The sequence below is a fragment of the Castor canadensis genome, chromosome 9 (genome assembly GCF_047511655.1).
Source record: "Castor canadensis chromosome 9, mCasCan1.hap1v2, whole genome shotgun sequence".
NCBI classification, from domain to species: domain Eukaryota; kingdom Metazoa; phylum Chordata; class Mammalia; order Rodentia; family Castoridae; genus Castor; species Castor canadensis.
The window spans coordinates 153,440,144-153,458,485 of record NC_133394.1 but is presented as its reverse complement, the minus strand read 5'-3'; the positions used below and the strand labels follow the sequence as shown (position 1 = coordinate 153,458,485).

General features: G+C 52.7%; 2 protein-coding genes across 21 annotated transcripts in view; one reads left to right on the top strand and one right to left on the bottom strand.

Annotated features, from left to right (window-relative positions):
* Positions 1 to 13,831, top strand: part of Add1 (adducin 1) — a 78,890-nt gene extending 65,059 nt beyond the window's left edge. For 3 of the 15 annotated variants that reach the window (XM_020162709.2, XM_074042717.1, XM_020162710.2), the window contains 6 exons: positions 813 to 914; positions 1,546 to 1,635; positions 2,371 to 2,463; positions 6,926 to 7,082; positions 9,882 to 9,980; positions 12,038 to 13,831. In XM_020162709.2, the coding sequence (XP_020018298.1) occupies positions 813 to 914; positions 1,546 to 1,635; positions 2,371 to 2,463; positions 6,926 to 7,082; positions 9,882 to 9,980; positions 12,038 to 12,378 (882 nt within the window). In that variant the 3' untranslated portion in view covers positions 12,379 to 13,831. Of the gene's footprint in view, positions 1 to 812; positions 915 to 1,545; positions 1,636 to 2,370; positions 2,464 to 6,925; positions 7,083 to 9,881; positions 9,981 to 10,595; positions 10,634 to 12,037 lie in introns of those variants that run through there. The other 12 variants (XM_020162730.2, XM_074042720.1, XM_020162728.2 and 9 more) reach the window with 7 other exon arrangements.
* Positions 13,832 to 14,413: 582 nt separating this feature from the next.
* Positions 14,414 to 18,199, bottom strand: Mfsd10 (major facilitator superfamily domain containing 10). 6 transcript variants are annotated; one of them, XM_074042729.1, is made up of 13 exons: positions 18,080 to 18,198; positions 17,589 to 17,780; positions 17,375 to 17,471; positions 16,969 to 17,072; positions 16,513 to 16,671; positions 16,252 to 16,413; positions 15,896 to 16,004; positions 15,699 to 15,810; positions 15,446 to 15,599; positions 15,253 to 15,343; positions 15,121 to 15,168; positions 14,955 to 15,044; positions 14,414 to 14,811 (listed from the first exon to the last, which is right to left on the bottom strand). In XM_074042729.1, the coding sequence occupies exons 2-13, from the start codon at positions 17,760 to 17,762 to the stop codon at positions 14,696 to 14,698; spliced, it is 1,416 nt and encodes a 471-aa protein (XP_073898830.1). In that variant the 5' UTR covers positions 17,763 to 17,780; positions 18,080 to 18,198; the 3' UTR covers positions 14,414 to 14,695. The 6 variants fall into 6 exon arrangements, with proteins under 6 accessions (XP_073898830.1, XP_073898833.1, XP_073898831.1 ...); XM_074042732.1 differs by having other exon boundaries at positions 15,446 to 15,554; XM_074042730.1 differs by lacking the exon at positions 14,955 to 15,044 and having other exon boundaries at positions 14,414 to 14,894; positions 18,080 to 18,199.
* Between the last annotated feature and the right edge of the window lie 143 nt (positions 18,200 to 18,342).

Genomic DNA, 18,342 nt, shown 5'->3' with positions numbered 1-18,342 from the left:
AGATGGCTTGTTTTAATGTTCAGTGCCTACCCACACCTAAGAATTAGAATTTGACTAAAAATCTCATATTTGATTGGGGTTCCAAAAGAAAATTTACGAGTAGAGGTGCTGAGGATATGCACTGATACCTAAAACGGCCTTTAAGGACTCATAAAGCGCTTCAAGTTTGTTTGGGATGTTTTTGTAACACTCAGAGGTATTAAGTCATATAAAATATTCGACATCACCAAACTCTTTTACCAGGTAGCTACTGTACAAGTGCTAAAACAGTCATTTTCTTGGGTTAAAATAGTGTGCACACAGTGCATTCTGATGCTGTCATTTACTTTAACGCAAAACTTTGGTGATGCCCACTCTCGCCTCACGGTACAGACTCTTCCCTACTCCTGGGCAGCAGCATCACATTGCCTCTCATAATCCTATCATCTCACGCTTCCAGTTGCCTTTGGTGTTGGGTGACTCTCAGGGTGGTGAACCAATGGTCTCTGTGGGAACTGCTCTGGTGGGTCTGAGGGTTACGAGCTCAGCTCTGTCATCAACCTGCTTTGTGCCCTAGATTTCAGCTGGGCTTTCTACATAGCCTTTTCCCATCAGTCAAGACTCTGACTCCCACCATTCACTGGTTTTTATTTGGCCACATCCCACTCCCATGGTGACTTTGCTGAGTGACCCAGGAAATGTGGTCATTGGTTCAGTCCTCTCTGTGATGTTCAGTGCATGACAAGATGTGAAGTCACTTGGATAAGTTGGATGCTGTGATGTCTCTTACTGTTACCATAATCCTGACTCTTCAACTGTTCTTGACATTACAGTGGACTAAAGAGGATGGACATAGAACTTCCACCTCTGCTGTCCCTAACCTGTTTGTCCCATTGAACACTAACCCAAAAGAGGTCCAGGAGATGAGGAACAAGGTGCGTCCTGCTGTTGGTACTGCCTGGGAACGTGGGTGTGGGATCGGGAGGGATGCTCGCTGCTGCAGGGTACTGGGTGTGCTTGCTTCTAACAGAGGACATGTGCTGCCACCACTAATGGAGCCTGTCATCTTCTTCACACTGCCGCTCCTGTTCACCAACAGTGTGAAGTGTTGAGCACCAGACATTTTAGGGTTCCACTGATTCTGGAACTGGTGCTTTCCCAACATCTGGTCTGAAGTAGAAGCCCCAAAGCCTGCTCCTAGCAAGAGTTAGCTGCTCTTGTCTTTCAGGGTTCATTCAAAGAGCTGAGAAGAGCATTTGGTGTTAGAACATGAGACTCACCAGCACTCACAGTGTCATTAGAAGTGGGCATATAGCCCACTACTGAGCACGATTTATTATCTGCGCCCTGCCCCCAGGACGGCGTGAGAAGTTAGGGGAGTACCGCCATCCCTGCAGACCCCGCCTCACTGTGCATGTTGGGCCAGTACTATCAAGCACGCATGTCCCAGCTATCCTGCTCCCCTGGGCCCAGGCAGAGCGGAAGTACACAAACAGCACGACTGGCATGATACAACATGGCTTCTCTGTACTGTTGATGTGCCTTTCTCCCTCTTCCCATTCTCAGATTCGAGAGCAGAACTTACAGGACATTAAGACGGCCGGTCCTCAGTCCCAGGTTTTGTGTGGTGTAGTGATGGACAGGAGCCTCGTCCAGGTGAGAGCTCAGAGTGTCTTTGACATTAGTGGGTGGTGACTAAGACCATCTGCTCCAAAGTAATTCATATCTTGGGAGAGAATGACATTATGAGGTAAGTCTTCTAGGCAAGCAGTTATCTTTGTTTTTCTTTTTAAATCTCATAATAAGAAATAACCAGCCACTTTCCTTGAGTTTTAGACCAAGCATAAGCATGCCAAGGCGCGTCCATCCCTTTAGTCCTGCTCCTTGTAGTGCATGAATATGTGAGGGGTGCATATGCCTGGGACTGGGTCCCCTTCTCAGCAGGGTGCTGCATAAGAGCTGGAAAAGGGTGGATTGAAGAATCTTTGTTCTGTTACATACTCACGTCTGCAACAAAGTGCTGCTTGGGTTACAGAGGGGCACATGCCTGTAAATGTGACCCACATTTACATGCATTTCTATAAAATGACTACATCTAGTGGCACATCGAAGATAACTGTGTAAGTAGTTATCTCTGAAAATTAAGATGCTGCCTGATGCTTTCTAACCTGACTCTGCAGAGGTAGATGATTGTCATTGCATTTTCTGAATTTGGCTAGCTGTGGTCCTGGTTTCATGTCCAGTGTCTGCACGTGCCACTGTCGTCACTACTGCACTCACTGTTGACGACTGTCCCTGCTGCATGCTCTTAGCTGGCTTCATCCTGTGTTCTCAGTTGATATTTCTAAGGCTCGGCCTGGTGTGCTCTGATGACTCAGTTTACTGTTGCAGGACGCACCCCTCTCTGACTGTACGGAAACTATCGAAGGGCTCGAGCTTACAGAGCAGACCTTTAGTCCCGCTAAATCTCTCTCTTTTAGAAAGGTACTCACTGCTCTGTCCTTCCCTACCTGTCAGTATACGGCATAATTCTCCCTTCTCCCTCCTTCCTGCCTCCCCTGTTCAGGCTTTGTCTTAGTTATTGAAGTACTTCGAAGTGAGCCCTTAACTCACTTGTGAGGTTGTATGCAAGTTACATTCTGCCTACTCTATTCTTTCATTAAAACATTTGGTATAAGGTATTTTAACAATTTTCAACATTCTAAGTGTTGCTAAGCAATGACCAATGAAGTGCAGCATTTCTGAAGCCCTGCATGTGACTTTGGTTAGTGCATGCTTTTGGGTTTGAAGATGCCAGTGACAGCGGCCCCTCCCCACACAACTGTCTCCCCTGCTCGCTCATATTTGACTGTGTCATTTGGAGGTCATGTCACTGAAAGATGTTATTGTAGAGGAATGGGAATAAAACATGATAATCTTTATTCATAAAATGTATTTATTTTTACCTTTAAATTAAACCTGCTCCAGTACTCAGGAGTCTGAGGCAGGAGGGTCATAAGTTTGAATCAGCCTAAGCTACATAGTGAGACACTGTCTCAAAAGGAAATGAGAAAACCCTGACATATTTTTTTTTTAATGTTTCAGGGCAGAAAGATTTATAAAAATTTGAAACCCGAAGTCATAATTTCTCTATGTGTATGCACATCTTGCCTGTCAGTAGGTGGAAGATGTGTATGTCTGACTTGCCCACGGAGATGGAAACTGTCCCAGGGGGGAAAGTGGCTGACTACATGGTCTTTGACATTTGCCCTCTGTTCAAAGGGAATTCCCAGGGCTGCTCTCTTCACTTTAAATGCCTTCAGTGAGATGCAAGTATCACTCTAGTGGTGTTCTAATTGCCAGATAGAAGCATGTTTGTACCAAGATTCTACATTCCTTTTTGGAATCCCTGCTAAAAAAAAAATCATTTTTGCTATTTATGTATTAATTCAGTGAGTCCCATTTTCTCCATCCTTAGAATTTACTTCCAGCTACCAGTCCTGAAGGAACTTCTCAGAGAAGGAAGAGAGACGTACCCTTTTCCCTTCCAGCTTGGTTTTCATGTTGGTCCTTTGACTATGCCATTGTGATCTTGTCAGTTCACAGTTAATAATGTGAAGAAATGTGTGGCCTGTGAGCCCAGGTGGTATATGTGTCCCATGCAGAGCCAGTTGTGGTATAGTCTTCTAGCTTTGTAGGGCCACAGCAGAATCACAGTCATTGCTGCTCTTTTTGACATTGCAGTGCAGTTAATGAATTATTTGTGTCTTGTTAGAGCTATCCAGAAAACAGCCAGGCCACCCATATTAAAGGATGTGTTTTTGAGTCTTTCATTATCCAGTGACAGCTTTGTTTGCTCTGTCCCTGCTGAGTTTAGACCTCGGCGCATGTCACAGTCACCTGGGGTGCTTCATGGATAAATGTTGGATCCCCACAGACTGAATACTATGCTCTTATGTGTGTACTTAGCTGACCGCAGCTGTAGAAATGTTGACTCCATGTACATAAACTCTTTTGTGTGGTACTGGAGTTGGAGCCAGGGCCTTGTGCATGCTAGGAAGCAACTCCACTGCTGAGCTGCACACCCAGAAGCTCCATGCATACTTACCCCAGGGTTTTGTTTTTACCTTCCTATTTCTGAAGTTCTCATTTCCATTCAGATCCTTATCCTGTCCTGACTATGCCTACTTCATTTCTATGATAAGAATGTGCTTTGACTCCACAGATGTTCTTTGCTGGGGCTACTCCATTCTACTTCCTTTAATATGAACCTCAAAATGCAGAATTTGCTGCTTTTTTAACATGGCACTGCTACAGGTTTTGAGTGTTGAGGACACACTCCCTTCTAGTGTCCAGTGAGGCCAGTGCATGGACCCTTGCTTCCTTCCCATTTGAGAACCTAAGGAACAGGGGTTGGGGAATTAAAAAGTTGGGATTTTTCTGAACAGTCCTTTTGCTTTCAATCTCTCTCACTGCCAATGGCCATTCACACATTGCTGGGGTTGCCTTCCCAGAGAAGAAGGAAGGGCAAAGTGCTAGCCGTTCAGAAAGGGACATTGCAGCCTCTTTCTCCTTGGGCCTTTTGCACATCCAACGTGGAACCTTAAATTATTTGGGCACCTTTGAGATTTTATAGCAAATGGATTGAGTAGTTAGAGATGAGGTCGTGAAGGTCTGTGCTGCCAGCTGTCCAGCCCAGAGAAGAACTCCATAGTCCAATTTATGCAGTGTGAGTGTCCCTGTGTCCATGTGCACCTCATCAGGGGGTGTATTATAAATGCAAAGGGGCAGGGGTTCTTGCCAGCCTTGTGACAGGTACCTGACATGCATGGCCTGACACTAGAAATGCCTGTAGATCTGAGTCAGTTGTCTTTACAGATGAAAGCCTGCTTCTCACAGAGGTCAGGTCACCAGTCCAGTTGTGCATAGCTTACGGTGGGGCTGTTGTTTCACCCAAGCTGTCTCCGTCAAGTACAGAAATAGTTACTGGGCTTCTGGTTTGTTTGGAGTCCTGGTTATGTGACCAGGAGTGAGGGAGGCACCAGGAGCCTCTGTGCAGCCTGCCTGAGGGAACAGCCATCACACATTCCTGGTTTCTCAGCCTAGACTGCTGTACAGGCGCAGGTCTTCCCTCAGAGGCAGAGGGTCATTCGTCCCTGGAACTATTCCCAGTTGGTCTGGTCAGCAGTTTGGTACTTTGCTAAGGTTTCCAGAGGAGGGAGCCATTGGCCTGCTATGTTGTGCCTTGACCAGCTGTACCAGCATGGGAAAGGCCCTGCTTGTTCTCTGGGGCATCAAAACTTAGAACAAAGAGTGTGGTGGACACTTCTGCAATCCCAGCACTTAGGAGGCTGAGGCAGGAGGATGGTGATTTCCAGGCTCACATGGACTACATAACAGTTTTTGTCTCAAAAAACCCAAGACCAAAATAAAAAAACCAAAAACACCTTCGAACACAGGCTTCGCTGTCTTGGTGACAGTGACTAATTGATATTTTGTTTCCTTACCTATTTTAAACATGTGATTTAAGTGAGGTTAAACATGCCTCTTAGACCTTGTATCACCTGCTCATTTTATTGGATTGATACCAGGTTGCAGGTGCTGCTATCTACCTTGCCATCAGGCTACAGAGTGCCACCACTTAGGCGATCTTGGAGTCTAATGACTCCTCTTGCTGGTAATAATACAGGAAGGGGCTTGTCACAGCCAGATGAACACATGGCAGATGAAGATTCAGTTTGCTGTCTTGCTGTGGCAAGAAAAGCCAATTACCCTCAGGCCAGACCTAACGAGCGGGTAGGCTCCCTTGACCCTGAGTCTCCAGGCTCTTCAGCAAAGCCACCCATTCCAAAAGGCCCTTTCTTCTCTCCTGGTTGGGGGGGGGGGTCTGTGCTATTGCTCAGTCAGTCATAGAGTGCTCCAGACACTTTGTCCCCACAGTGCTGGGCAGTAACCACTTAGTCCAGACCTACCAGGTTCTCTGGCTCCTGCATGAGCAGCAGTTGCCTATGTGGGCTGACTGTCTCCAGGAGCTGGTGCCACCAGGACGCTGTGTTCCTGTGGTGTTCACCCATACCAAGGTGAGCACAGGCATCTAAATGATTTAGGATTCTCCTGTTTTCATTTGTTTTTAGAAGCTGTCATTAAATAGTGTGCATGTGTGTGAGTTCTGGTTTACATTGTTAAAGGTGAACCCCAGACTACATGAGGGTCACTTTCTTCTTCCTGCCCTGGCCAGGCTGAGCCATAGGGTACAGAGCAGTTCTGGGGTAGGCATGGGAGTCAGGCCTGCCCACGCCTGTACTCTGCTACAGTGGCAGTGCCATGCTCTGCAGCTCTGCCACCTCCTCTCTGAGAGCCTGGGAGCCCCTAGGATGCCTTGCTTTGCTTGTTTCTTTTTTTCTTTTATACAAATTCAGTGGTTTTCCAGATACCTCAGGCAAATCCTCCTGTTTGGGGATATTTTGTTGTCCCTGAATGTTTTGGGATAACTTCAGGAGCTGGTTGTCAACCAATCAAAAGTGCAGGGCTTATCCATGCTCTTAAAACATAAGCAAAATCTCCGAGTGAATCTCATTGTTGATGGTTGGGACTTGGGATATTTTTTGAGGTCATGAGGGAATGGAACTTCCTTAATAATCAGGGCAGAGGGCCCTCTTCCATTCCTGTTGGCAGTGGGCGGATGGAGTCCTCTTCAAGGTGGTTTACACCTTGGTGCTTTGCTTTTGAGACTGAAGGGTTTTGGTAGGGTGTCTTTTCCTGTTTCATGTGCTCTGTAGCATGAAACCATGTTTCCACATCTTCTACCACAGAAGGCTGCAGCTCAGCCTAGGCTATGGGTCCCAACAGTCTTGGGGTATCTGTCTGCTCCTGGAAAGCCTCCCTTCCCTGCCTGCAGCCCGCCTGGGAGGAGGGAGAGTCCTGCCCGGCCAGGCCTCTGCAGACAAGGCCTCTCCTTCATCCACAGGGGGAGCTGGTGACAGCCTCTAAAGCCATCATTGAAAAGGAGTATCAGCCTCACGTCATTGTGAGCACCACAGGCCCCAACCCCTTCAATACACTCACTGACCGTGAGCTGGAGGAGTACCGCAGGGAGGTGGAACGGAAGCAGAAGGGCTCTGAAGGTGAGTACTTCTGGGACCTGGGCGGCTCCACAAAGTGAGAGAAAATCCTCTGGGAACTTCTTCATGTGAGCAGCATCACGGGCATGAAGCACAAACTGTGTTTGGTCAGGACCTGAGCATCATTCAGTGCATACTTGCAACCTAGTCATCTGGGCTGGAGCTAAAGGAATTGCAAAGCTGGACACACTTGGTGGTGCTTGCCAGGAGGCACATGTGCAATGGGTGACATTAGGGAGCTGTGCAGTGATGTTCCCAGACGTTGTGTGCATGGTCGTGAAAGACAGTGTGGGGGGGCTCTGCCTAAAGGAGGCTGAGCCTGAAGATGCCCTGCTTGCCAGGAGCTGCAATGAAGAGAAGAGGGCGAGGTGAGGGGGTCTCAGCACACTCTGAGGCCTGGACTCTTGGGCTCCAGGGTGTGATGTGTTGGTCAGTCTGACTTCTGTCCACATGGAGTAATCAGAATTCACTCCATTTTTTGTTGTCAAGAAAGCTAGCCTGAATATTGCTTCTAGAAGACATTTATCTTTTACATCTGCAGTGTTTCCATTAGTTTCACTGAAAAGAGGCTTCCTTTGGTTCCTGATTAACATTCAGTAGTCATTACCAAGCATTTACATTGTGGCAAGCGCCACACTGAATGCTGTGCGTGTAGACAGCTCAGCTCATTCTCCAATCAACCCCGAGAGATGGGCCTGCTCCCACCAACTGGAGCAGATAGAGTGGCTCTGAGAGAACATGACTGGATGTGGCAGAGCCTAGACTTGGACCAGGGTCCATTATTTTCACCACTTGGGTGTTTGGTCTTCCTGTTGGCATGTGACCTCTGTGCAGATGGATTCTCTGAATATCCTTATTACAGTTGTGTTAATAGTGTGAGGTTTCTCATACAGTCTTTTTCTCCATAAATCCTGAGGGTCTCCCTATGCCAGGTGATCACAGTCATGGGCTTGTGTGTTGACTGCTAGCACATTCCCAGACCCATGTCAGGTGGCGCTGGCTGCTGGCATAGCCTTTTTATCTTGGTAACTTACTGACAAAGGTGGTCATGATTTTGTGAAAGGTGATAGGACAGTTTTACAAGTGTCAGAACCTAAGAGCAGGTGTTTCAAAACTGCAGGTTTTGAAAAGAATATCCAGCCATTTAGAGAACAGAGAAGCAGGCCTCCTGTTGCCTGTGTAAGGAAGGCTCTTGCAGGGCCTCATCACTTTCTCCCTGAGGTCCCTGCCACCAGCCCTCATGCTCACCAGGCATTGAGTACCCTTGGCTGGTACTAAGAAGACTCTGAGGCAGAGATGTCCCTTCAGGAGGTTCATGCTGTGTCCTCAAGCCTTCTACCCCAACCCAAACCTCTTTATTGAAACCCAAGTGTGCTCCTCAGCTTCCCCTTCCGGACTACCCTTGCAGAGTGGTCTTGGTCTGTGGACCTGAGTATCACCCTCCTGGGTTGGGGGCTTTTGGAAACCATACTCCTGACATAGCCTTCGGTTTGCCCCAGTATTCATGATGCAACTGCTAGTGAAATGTGAGTTGTGAAAAAAATGGTTGCTCAGTAGTTTCTTGTTGTGTGTGACACTGTCCCTCCCATTCAGACCTTCATGGCACAGGAGTAAGACATCGGGGAGCCAGCCTGACTTCTGGGCTGTTTTTCCTGTCTGCATTGTGTACATACAGCATTTGCCCTCTGGGTACTCCAAGGGTCTGGGTCACTTGAGTTCTTTTTCTTTTTCCCTCTTGCTTTTGTTCTTGTTTTTTTTTAAAGTCAGACAAGACACATAGGAGTTTCTCCTGCATATAAGACTCCCTCAGCAAGTGAATTGGTGGGGCCTGCTATACCCATGCCCTATAACCAAAACCATCTGCAGTGGAGTGCCCGCAGAGCACTGTCCAGAGACTCTGCACTGCACTGACCAGCCCTTAGTAGAGGGACGGAGCGTGCCAAAGGAGGTGGCATATGCCCCAGATAAAACTCAAGCTGCCTGACAAAAGCCAGCACCTTTTCCTGGTTGACACCATTTGTTCCCTTAGACAGATGCATAGACCTTCTTCTTAGACACTTGGCTTCTAGATCACAGCCTGCTTAGGCTCACCTGGTACAAGTGGATCTGAGATCAGAGGCTCTGATGAACTTACAAGGGCAATTGTAGCTGGATGTTCAAAATATGGGGCCTAATATCCTTAGTTATTAATGTAAGAATTTTAAATGAAAGAAGGAGGTTTTAAAAATGAGGATAATGTTAATACATAAGACATAGACTTGGAGTTTTGGATCTGGGGTTTTAGTTCCTGTGCTTTTTTCTCTGGCCCTTAACAACATATTTCACTTCAGAAAATTAAACATTGCAATGCCAAGTTTAAATTATTGGTCAGAAATTTGCTGCTCAAGAAACTAAACCCAAAAGGATGCCAGTATGACACCCTGGGAGGCGGTACATGGGGCGAGGGCTCAGGACCCCTAACCCTGCTCTGTAGCGGAGGGTTCCTCCCTTGCAGAGCACAGGTGAGGACAGGTGGGGTGCGCCAGTCAGCCTGTTGCAGAGGCAGCTCTGGCAGATTCTGACATGAGAACGGAGATCAACTGGCAGTTACTTTCAGAAGTTCAGATCAACCCTCCAGTGGCAGTCCCTCATCCTTTTTTGGGAATTTTGAAGAAAGGGCAAAGATTTGTGACCAGGAGCCTGTCCAGCTTTGTGCAGTGTGTCCTAGGAAGCCTGACCAGGGCTGACTGACTGATGAGGCTACTGCCCAGAAGGGGAAGGTGCTCATTTTGTTCTCACTTTGTTCTCATTTTGTATCTGCAGAGAATCTGGACGAAACAAGAGAGCAGAAAGAAGAGAGTCCCCCAGACCAGCCTGCTGTCCCCCACACTCCCCCCAGCACCCCTGTCAAGCTTGAAGAAGGTGAGCTCTGTGACAAGGTGGTGTGTGACAGCCCCAGTGGGGGAGGGTGCATGGTCTTATGTGCACTGGAAATGAAACATGGGTGTGGTTCTGTTAATACCCATAAAGAAGTGTGCATTTGCCTTGAAACCAGTGCCTTACACGGCTCTGGAATCCCCTGACCTTTTCTTCTGTATCTGCTCCATTCTGGGGAATGCCAGACAAGCCAGATTTAAGCTCTTATGAAACTGGGAGGGCAAACTCCAGGGACTGGACCCCATCATTTCTGATGTCAGTTTTGCCCACTGCTTGCACACTTCTCATTCTTCCCTGTGTTCAGATGACACCTTGTGCCTTCCATTGTGTGTGGGCTGTGTGTGGGCTGCAGGATGTTTGACCTGCTGCACTGATCAGTCCGCTGAGAGTGCTGTTATGTACCTGGCCCGCCTCTCAGAGCACCGCATGTCCGTGGTGTGTGATCGGATTTGTCTGTCCCTCAGTCTCGTATGTCCATGGCTCCCCTCCCCCGTTCTGTGTTGTACAAGAATGGCTTGGCCTTTCTTATGTAACCCAATGGCTGTGACTGAATGCATAGATTCTCTCCTTGTGCTTTTCTCTCTCGTGGCCGCCTTACAGCAGGAGCCGGATGTGCTAAAGAGTACCTGTTACCCTAGTAAGTACCGCGCCTGCCCTCTGCTCCTACCAGGTGCCTGTGCTCTGCCTCATTCTCCTGCTTCTTTGTTGTTTATTAAGTTTTGTTTCCTGTTTACTCAAAATGAAAACAGAGGACCTCTTTTTTTGTACCCATCCCCTCAGTGGCCTTCCTGGAAGTGAGTTGGTTACCAGAGCACTGTATGGTGGCAGTGGCCAGCACAGGCAGCTAGGTGGCCTCTGCCAACCCATCACACAGTGCTGCCCAGAGCACTGTGGGCTCCAGAAAGAAGTTCTTACGTTCATCCTTTGAGAAGCTCTTTTGATTATTTGGTGGGAAACTTTTATGTCAGGTCAGAAGCAAATGCAGACTAGGTTCTGCCACCAGTGCATGGAGATTTGTTTGGTCCTGTGCTTAAGCTGGAAGTCGGATGAAAAGCAATACTTAGTACTGTGACGTTTGGTCACATGGTACATTCTCCTGAGCACGTGCATGAGGCCTCTGTCTTGGAGTATTAGCAGCATCAAGCTTGGCAGAGGGAGCCAAGTGTGGAGCAACCAGTGTGACATGGCTCTCCCTCCATGGCCCTCCTCTGTGCTAAGTGTGGCATCTGAGTATCCTAGCAGCTAACACGGTGCTCCTTAGGGGCATCTCCAGCCTCCCAATTCTAAAGCACTCAGTGTCTGAGGCCTGGCCCCTTCTGCAGCCAGGGTGCTCCTAACCCTTGCTTAGCTCAGCTGTCTGATTTTTGGCTTGATTTTTAAGTGCTAAATGGTTTGGTGTTGTCTAATGTGCCAGTCGCTCATAATTTTGTGGACTAAATATCTACAACATGGTGTCTCCTGGGTTAGTGTAGAAACACGCTTTGGCCCCTAGAGGGAAACCAGTCCCCAGGCAGTTTCCTTAAAACTGTTAAAATTGTGAATAACGGCTTCACTTTTTTGGTCTCTATTCCTTGCCTTCCAGTTCCTCTCTTTCCTTTTAGTTAACTATTCAGCCTCAATGACTTTATTTTGTCGGCTGTCCATGTTTCACTTGGGGTCTAGGAGTTAACTCATGATTTTCTACTACCTGCCTTGTGGGAGACCAGATGTTGTAGAACCAAATTTAGCCTTAATTTCAGGACTGCTAATACATGAGCAAACCTCTTTTCCAGTGTTCAGACAGTGTTGTGTCACTTATGTCATTCTCGGCCTGCCCTGATGCAGTGTCTCTAGGACTAGGGGCCTGCAGGTCTGGCTCAGTCTGGTTTTATCAACATGCTAGAAACCGAGACTGAGATCTACCCTAGAGCCACGCATACTTGAAACTGGTCTTGGAAAACCCGTAGGGTACTGGAGAATGGTGGCCTCAGTGCTAGCACCCCTCCCTCAAAGTGCCCCATCCGGATCTGCCCAGGACCTTTAACCCTGTCTCTCACCACCAGACCCCCCACAGGAGCCATGCGGAGACGACAGTGATGCTGCCACCTTCAAGCCAACCCTCCCTGCCCTGTCCCCTGATGAGCCTTCCGAAGTACTTGGTTTCCCTACAGCAGAGGAGGAGGAAGCCCCAGCCCCCCCCAGCCCCCCCCAGCCCCATGCCGAGGCCGACCCCCAGCCGGTCCCAGCCCCGGCGGCTGAAGAGGCAGCCTCCACTGCTGCCGAGGAGGGGTCTGCAGCGGACCCTGGCAGCGACGGCTCTCCAGGCAAGTCACCATCCAAAAAGAAGAAGAAGTTCCGCACCCCCTCATTCCTGAGGAAGAGCAAGAAGAAGAGTGACTGCTGAAGGCTGCCTGCACTCATCTGACCACCATTCCGCTAGGTCCCCAGTTGAGTCTTGTGTTCTGTCCTCTTGTGTAATGGAATGCAAAAAAGCCACACCCTCCACATAGCTAGAGCCCTTCTCACGCGTGACCAGCCCCTGCAGACGGGTGCTAACCGAGTGTGCGCTCAGTCCCCACCGGGCCCTTAGCCTCGGGCTTAGGGGACAGGCTTAGCCTGCTCCTCCTGGAAGGCACACTTCCCCTGCTGGAGGGGGCACTAAATCCTGGTCCTGGCTAGAAGGTTCCAGAGGCTTCTGGCAACTCTGGTTATAGGTGTCACCCTCCTGAGCCTTGACCTCTCGGTGTCCTTCCTATCATACAATCCCATGTTGTCTCTGCTTGGCTTCTCTCCACCCTAAGGTGTCTCAGGTGACTGAATCAGCCTCAGCTTCTGCTGCAACCTCTGCTCAGTGATCTCAGCCCATATGTAAGCCACGTGCCCACCAGCAGCCCAGGGCACTAAGGCTGCCTCGAAGAGGTGGGTTTGGGCCTGATACTGGACGGGAAATCCCAGCAGGCAGGCCTGTTGCACCCAGTGCAATGCTATGCATGGTCTTACTGATGACCCCTCAACCAAAAGCAGATTCAGGACCTCACAGTTTGTCTTAGTCACTGGGGTTTCTGGATTCCTGACAAAGGGAAGGGATGCCAGGAGGGGGAAGAGTCCTTTCTAGAACTTTTTTCAGCAGGTTTGTGATTTAGCCTACATTTTGACTGTGAGCATGAGCAGGCCACTCCTTTAGTTTTCTTTCTAAAGCCTGTGGCAGAATGCAGCAGAACACTGTTCACCCATTCTGGAGCTGAGCAGGGATCTAGTCTCACCTTAACTCAGCTTGAAAGATGCCCTGGTTTTGATAAAAGGTAACTCAAGGTGGAAGTCAGCCCTACTACATCAATACCATTGTGAATTTTCATGGAACTTACATCCTTGGAAAAGGGCTTGAAGCTGCTTAGTGGGAACCGTTTGGTGGCCCATAGATGGAATCATCAGGGTGACCTATTCTAGGTGCTGCCCAGTGTCAGGCTGACCAAGAGTGGGGAAGGCCCCTGATGGAGCTGGTGCCAGCTGTGGGCTTGGATCTTGAGCACGGTGGGCTGAGCCACCTGGGATTCCAGCTGGACACCCCAGCAGGACTTGCTGCACTGCTTCTGTGTCTTGTTTTGCTGCCAAGGTGGAATGAAGTTCTTCACCCTTATCCCCGGGACTCTTCCTCATCCCGTCTCCTGCCCCTTCCTTTATCCCACATATGCAATGACTTTTAATTTTCACTTTTGTAGTCTAATTCTTTGTATTACAACATGAAATATAGTTGCATATATGGACACAGACTTGGAGGACAGGTCCTGTACATCCTTTCCTCATTGTAACATGTTTTACTCACAAATAAAAGTCTTTAAGCAGTTTCCTTGTCTAAATCTGGGAAGCACTTGTGTTTTCATGCCTTTGTTCCCTTAAAGTAGGCTTACTAAAGGCTTTTCTCCTATTCCCCACAAACAGCCACCTCCAAGTGTTCATGTCTTCACAGTATCGCCTGTAGCTCTGGGCTGGGAGACCCTTTCTAATGCTGTGCCACCCGTGTTCCTCACCTGCCTCCCCCGGAACCTGAGGGATTCAGGGAACTGCTGGGCAGGGCCTGCAGAGCACAGAAGCCCTGTCTTGCCACCCTTGTCCCCCAAATCTGAGCATGCTCTTAAGTCAAGTCTCATCCTCACTAACCCAGTAGACAGCTGCGATGGTGACAGCCTGAGGTCTCTGTTCTCAGGTCTGCCAGGGTTCAGGGCACACACTCAGACAACACCTGGCAAAGAGCTGCCAGCCAGCCCAGAGAGGCTCCTGCACCTGCTTGCTTGCTCTGCTGTAGAGGAAAACACTTCTAAAGAGCCCCGGCCTCTTCTGGTCAGTGGTGTTTAAGAGCCGCTTGGCTCCAGTTGCCCCTCCTACAAGTAAAGTGGTGAGGCGCCCACTTGCTGCCCTGCTGTTCTGGAAGAGGCACTTGGTAGAAAACAGCTGCTTTATTTGTCATTCAGAAGCACGGCCCATGGCTCGTGGCACTGAAGAAGAAACAGAAGCCTTGATGGCTTTGGAGTCACCAACCCTGTCTACATGTCTCAAGGAGTAAGAAGACAGGGCTAGGCCACCGAGGGAAGCTGCGCAGAGTTCCTGATGGGGTGCATGAGGGGACAGGCATCCCTGGGCTAGGAGGGGAAGTGGTCCTGGTCCTGGTCCTGGCCCAGGTTTGCACCTAGGGACCTGCAGCCCAGTGGGGGATGGTAGCTCTGCTACTCAGCCTTGAGCGCCTGTGCAGGATGTCTCAGCTGCCGCAGGAGGAGAAAAGGGAGCAGGAAGAGCACAGCGCATACGGTGAAGCAGACCTGGGCTCCAGCCAGCCAATACACTGTGGGAGACAGGAGCGATCGTCCAGGTCCTGCCTCACCCTCCCTGCTGCTGAGGCTGAGCAGTGGTTTAAGTGAGCTGGGACTGGGGAGGCAAAAGCAGAAGGCAGCTGAGGGAGGCCAGAGGAGGGCACACAGCCCTTACCTGAGGCAGCCACCATGGGCCCCGCTGCCCTGGCCAGGGCTCCCAGGCTCCGCAGTGTCCCCATGACCGTGCCCTTCTGCCCTGGGGAGCCTAAGGGGAGGTGCCTGTCAGTCAGTCCTCGCTCCCTCCGCCCTGGGGAGCCTCAGGGGAGGTTAAAGGCTCTCACCATAGCTGGCGACCACGGAGGACAGGCAAGGCACCACGACAGCAGCAGCTGGGGAAACATTGGTAGGTAGGCACCAGTCAGCCCAAAGAGGTGGCACGTGTGTCCTCTCCAGCCCTAGCAGAGCCCACTCACCGAAGGAGTAGAGCAGCAGTCCTAGGCCCAGCACGGGGAGCGAGTGACCCCAGCCGATGAGCAGGAAGGCTGGCACCAGCAGCAGCATGGCCTGCAGCAGGTACAGCAGTCTCAGGGCCAGCCATGCCACCCTCAAGGAGTCCAGGGCACTGCCTGTCCCCCTTCCCCCCTGCACATGGAGGGAGCCCCCGACCTGCTTCACAGCTGCAACTTCCTGGCCAGGGCTGATCCGCCGGGCGTAGGCGCCCTGTATGGTGGCCATGGTGAGGCCGATGAAGAAAAACATCTTGCCCTGCTGCAGGCTGGGAGGTGGAAGGTGAGGGCCAGCCCCGTAGGCTACTGACCATCTGGGGAATTGGGGGGGGGTGCACAGACCAGCCACAAAAGCTTCCTGAGGATGGGGGCGAGCCCGTAAGTAGGGAGGGGCTCACCAGACAGGGACCCACCTGCTGAACTGGAAGCGCTGGTGTGCGAGGAAGCTCAGCGTGTACTCCAGGCCTGAGAACAGGAAGAGGTAGAGGAAGTAGACCAGGCCCAGGCGGCGCAGGCTGCCAAGTCCTGTGGAGCAGCAGAGGCCACCGGTGGGCTCTTGGGCCCTGGGGCACCGCCAAGGGAATGACAGTGTAAGAGGCAGGCCCCTTACTGTCTTCAGATGGTGGGTCCTGGCTGCGAGCCACGGCTGCAAAGTGGAACAGGGCCAGGGGGCTGAGCAGGTCGGCAGCAGTGTGGAATCCCAGAGTGACAGAGGACGCCTGTGCAAGGGAATTGGAGGCCGTCCAGGAGGCTGGCAGCACATGGCCGGCAGCCTCGGGCACGACCCTTGCAGTGTGGGCCCCAGCCGGCAGGCCTCCAGTCACCTGCCAGGACTTAGGGGCAGGGGACCCCAGGAGGCCAGGAAAGGGTAGGTCAGCTCGCCTGGCACCTGGCATTGGCACTGGCGCACACAAGAGGGGACGTTCCTTCAAACCCACGGAACTGAACCCCCAGCCCTAGCCCTACCCGCTTCTCCAGGGGCAGCGTCTCTGGTAGGAAGCAGAAGATGAACAGCAGGTCGGAGACCGCGAAGAGTAGGCTGAGCCAGGGTGCCATCTCCAGAGTCAGGAAGGCACCGAGCATGGGGCCCAGTGTAAAGGCCAAGGAGAAAGCTACCCCAATGACTGCCTAGGGAGAAGGCCACCTGAGTTGGTCAAGAGGCCCAAGTCCGGGTGTCCAGTCCCCCGCCCCAGGCCTGTGCGCTCGCTCACTCACTCACTCACTCACCATGCCTTGGCTGCGGGCTGGAGGCGCGCCCAGGTCAGCGACGATGGCCGTGGAGAGGCTCACGTTTCCTTTGCTGATGCCCCCAATCACCCTGGAGGCCAGGAAGGCCGCGAAGCTCCGAGAGGTGGCCCACACCGCATAGGAAGTGGCCAAACCCGTCTGCCAGGGGGCACGGGCCGAGGGGCAGGTGCGCGGTCACTTGAGGCCAGGAAGGGCCCAGGGTGGGGCAGGCAAAGCCAGGCAACAGCCCTTGGACCGTGCCCTGTCCTGGAGCATCCAAGGGCCACTTCTGTTCCCGATGCCCTCCCCTTCCCTCCTCTCCCATCCCCTCCTCCCCCTCCCAGGTGGCCGGAGCCCTCATCCGGGCTGCCCATTCTCACAGGGTTTGCTTGGTGACTGGGAGGCTGGTCCCACCGTCCCACCCACCCTGGAGGGTGTCTGGCTCCAGAGCCTTACCAGGGACAGCAGCATCACCGGGCGCCTTCCTAGGCAGTCGGAGGCGGCCCCGGTGAGTGGTGCAGAGAGGAACTGCAGGAGGGAGAAGGCTGAGCCGATGAGGCCTGAGAGAGACAGAGGACACAGCTGAGGGACCGTCCTGGCATGTCTCAGAGCCCCCAGGGCTAACGCTCCATCAGTCCAGAGAGGCGGTGGCGTTGGCCCAGCATGCACAGGTCATCATCTGAAGCTTAGGAGGCCCCAAAAGAAAAATGGACCAGTGTCACTCAAAGGAGGCTCCACAGGACAAGGACGCTCAGGGAGCCAAAGGACTAAGAAGGACCAAGAGCTGAGGAAGGGGCCCGGGCTGACTCAGTCCCCCCAAGAGGGACTCTGTGGCACCTCGACCTGGAGCTCAGGGACCTACCTCCGAACAGGACGCTGTTGTACCTCTTCTCCGCCGGCATCCCGATGGCGGTGGCAAACCAGTCCACCCAGCGCTGCCAGGAGCCGTACAGGGGGTCCTGGAGACGGGAGCGACAGGCGCTGGGGCGGGGGCTCAGGGGGCGCATGGGGCAGGGGGGGCGGGGGGATCGGGGGGCGCCCGGGGCGGGGGGCTCGGGCGGGGGTCTGGGCCTCACGTGCGCGCGGCCGTGGCTGTCCAGCAGCGCGGGCAGAAGCGGCAGCAGCAGCGTGAAGGCCAGGAGGTCCAGCAGCAGGCCGAGGAAGAGCACGGCGAGCACGCGACGCGCGGGTGCGGGCTGCGCGCGGATGGGCGGGCGCGGGGTGCAGCCCTCATCGGCTCCCCATCCCATGCTGGCGCTCGGACCGGCCTGGGCAGGTGGCGGGGCCGGTGAGGGCGCCTCTGGGTACCCCGCCCCGGCGCCCTTCCTACCTACACGTGGGGAAACTGAGTCCCTCGGTTCCCGCCATGCCCCGCCTCGCCGGCGAGCTCCCCCAGGGCTCCCGCCCCACCCTGCTGGGGTCCCGGATCATCCCACGCGGGCGCGCATCCCGGGGGCGGGGCGGGGACCTGCATCCGGAAAGCCCACGCGCGCCCCGTCCCGCCCCGCGCGAGCGCCACCTCCCGGGCACGGCCAAGGACCGCGCCGCACGCGGGGTCCCGCCGCACCTGCCGCGGCCGCGCGCTCCGGACGGACGGACGGTCGGACAAACAGCCCGATAGACGGATCGAAGGGCAGGAACGGCCGCAGGGCGGGGCCGGCCTCGCCCCGGGAGTGACGACGTTCGCACCGCCTCTTCCGGGAGGGCGGGACGCGCGGGGGCCGCGGGAGCCCAGCCCGGCCGAGCGCGCAGGGGACGAGGCTTCCCGGGCCGGCGGGGACGGCGCCATGGCGGCCCCCGCGCGCTCGCGAAACCGCGCCGGCGGAGAAA

What these genes read in the sequence shown, in the direction of transcription:
- Mfsd10 (XM_074042729.1), bottom strand. Translation starts at nt 17,762, where the DNA reads ATGGGATGGGGAGCCGATGAGGGCTGCACCCCGCGCCCGCCCATCCGC. An exon ending in CAACAGCGTCCTGTTCGGAG is followed by an intron (nt 17,073 to 17,374) that starts GTAGGTCCCTGA and finishes TGTCTCTCTCAG; the next exon opens with GCCTCATCGGCTCAGCCTTC. An exon ending in GGACCCACCATCTGAAGACA is followed by an intron (nt 15,811 to 15,895) that starts GTAAGGGGCCTG and finishes GCTGCTCCACAG; the next exon opens with GACTTGGCAGCCTGCGCCGC.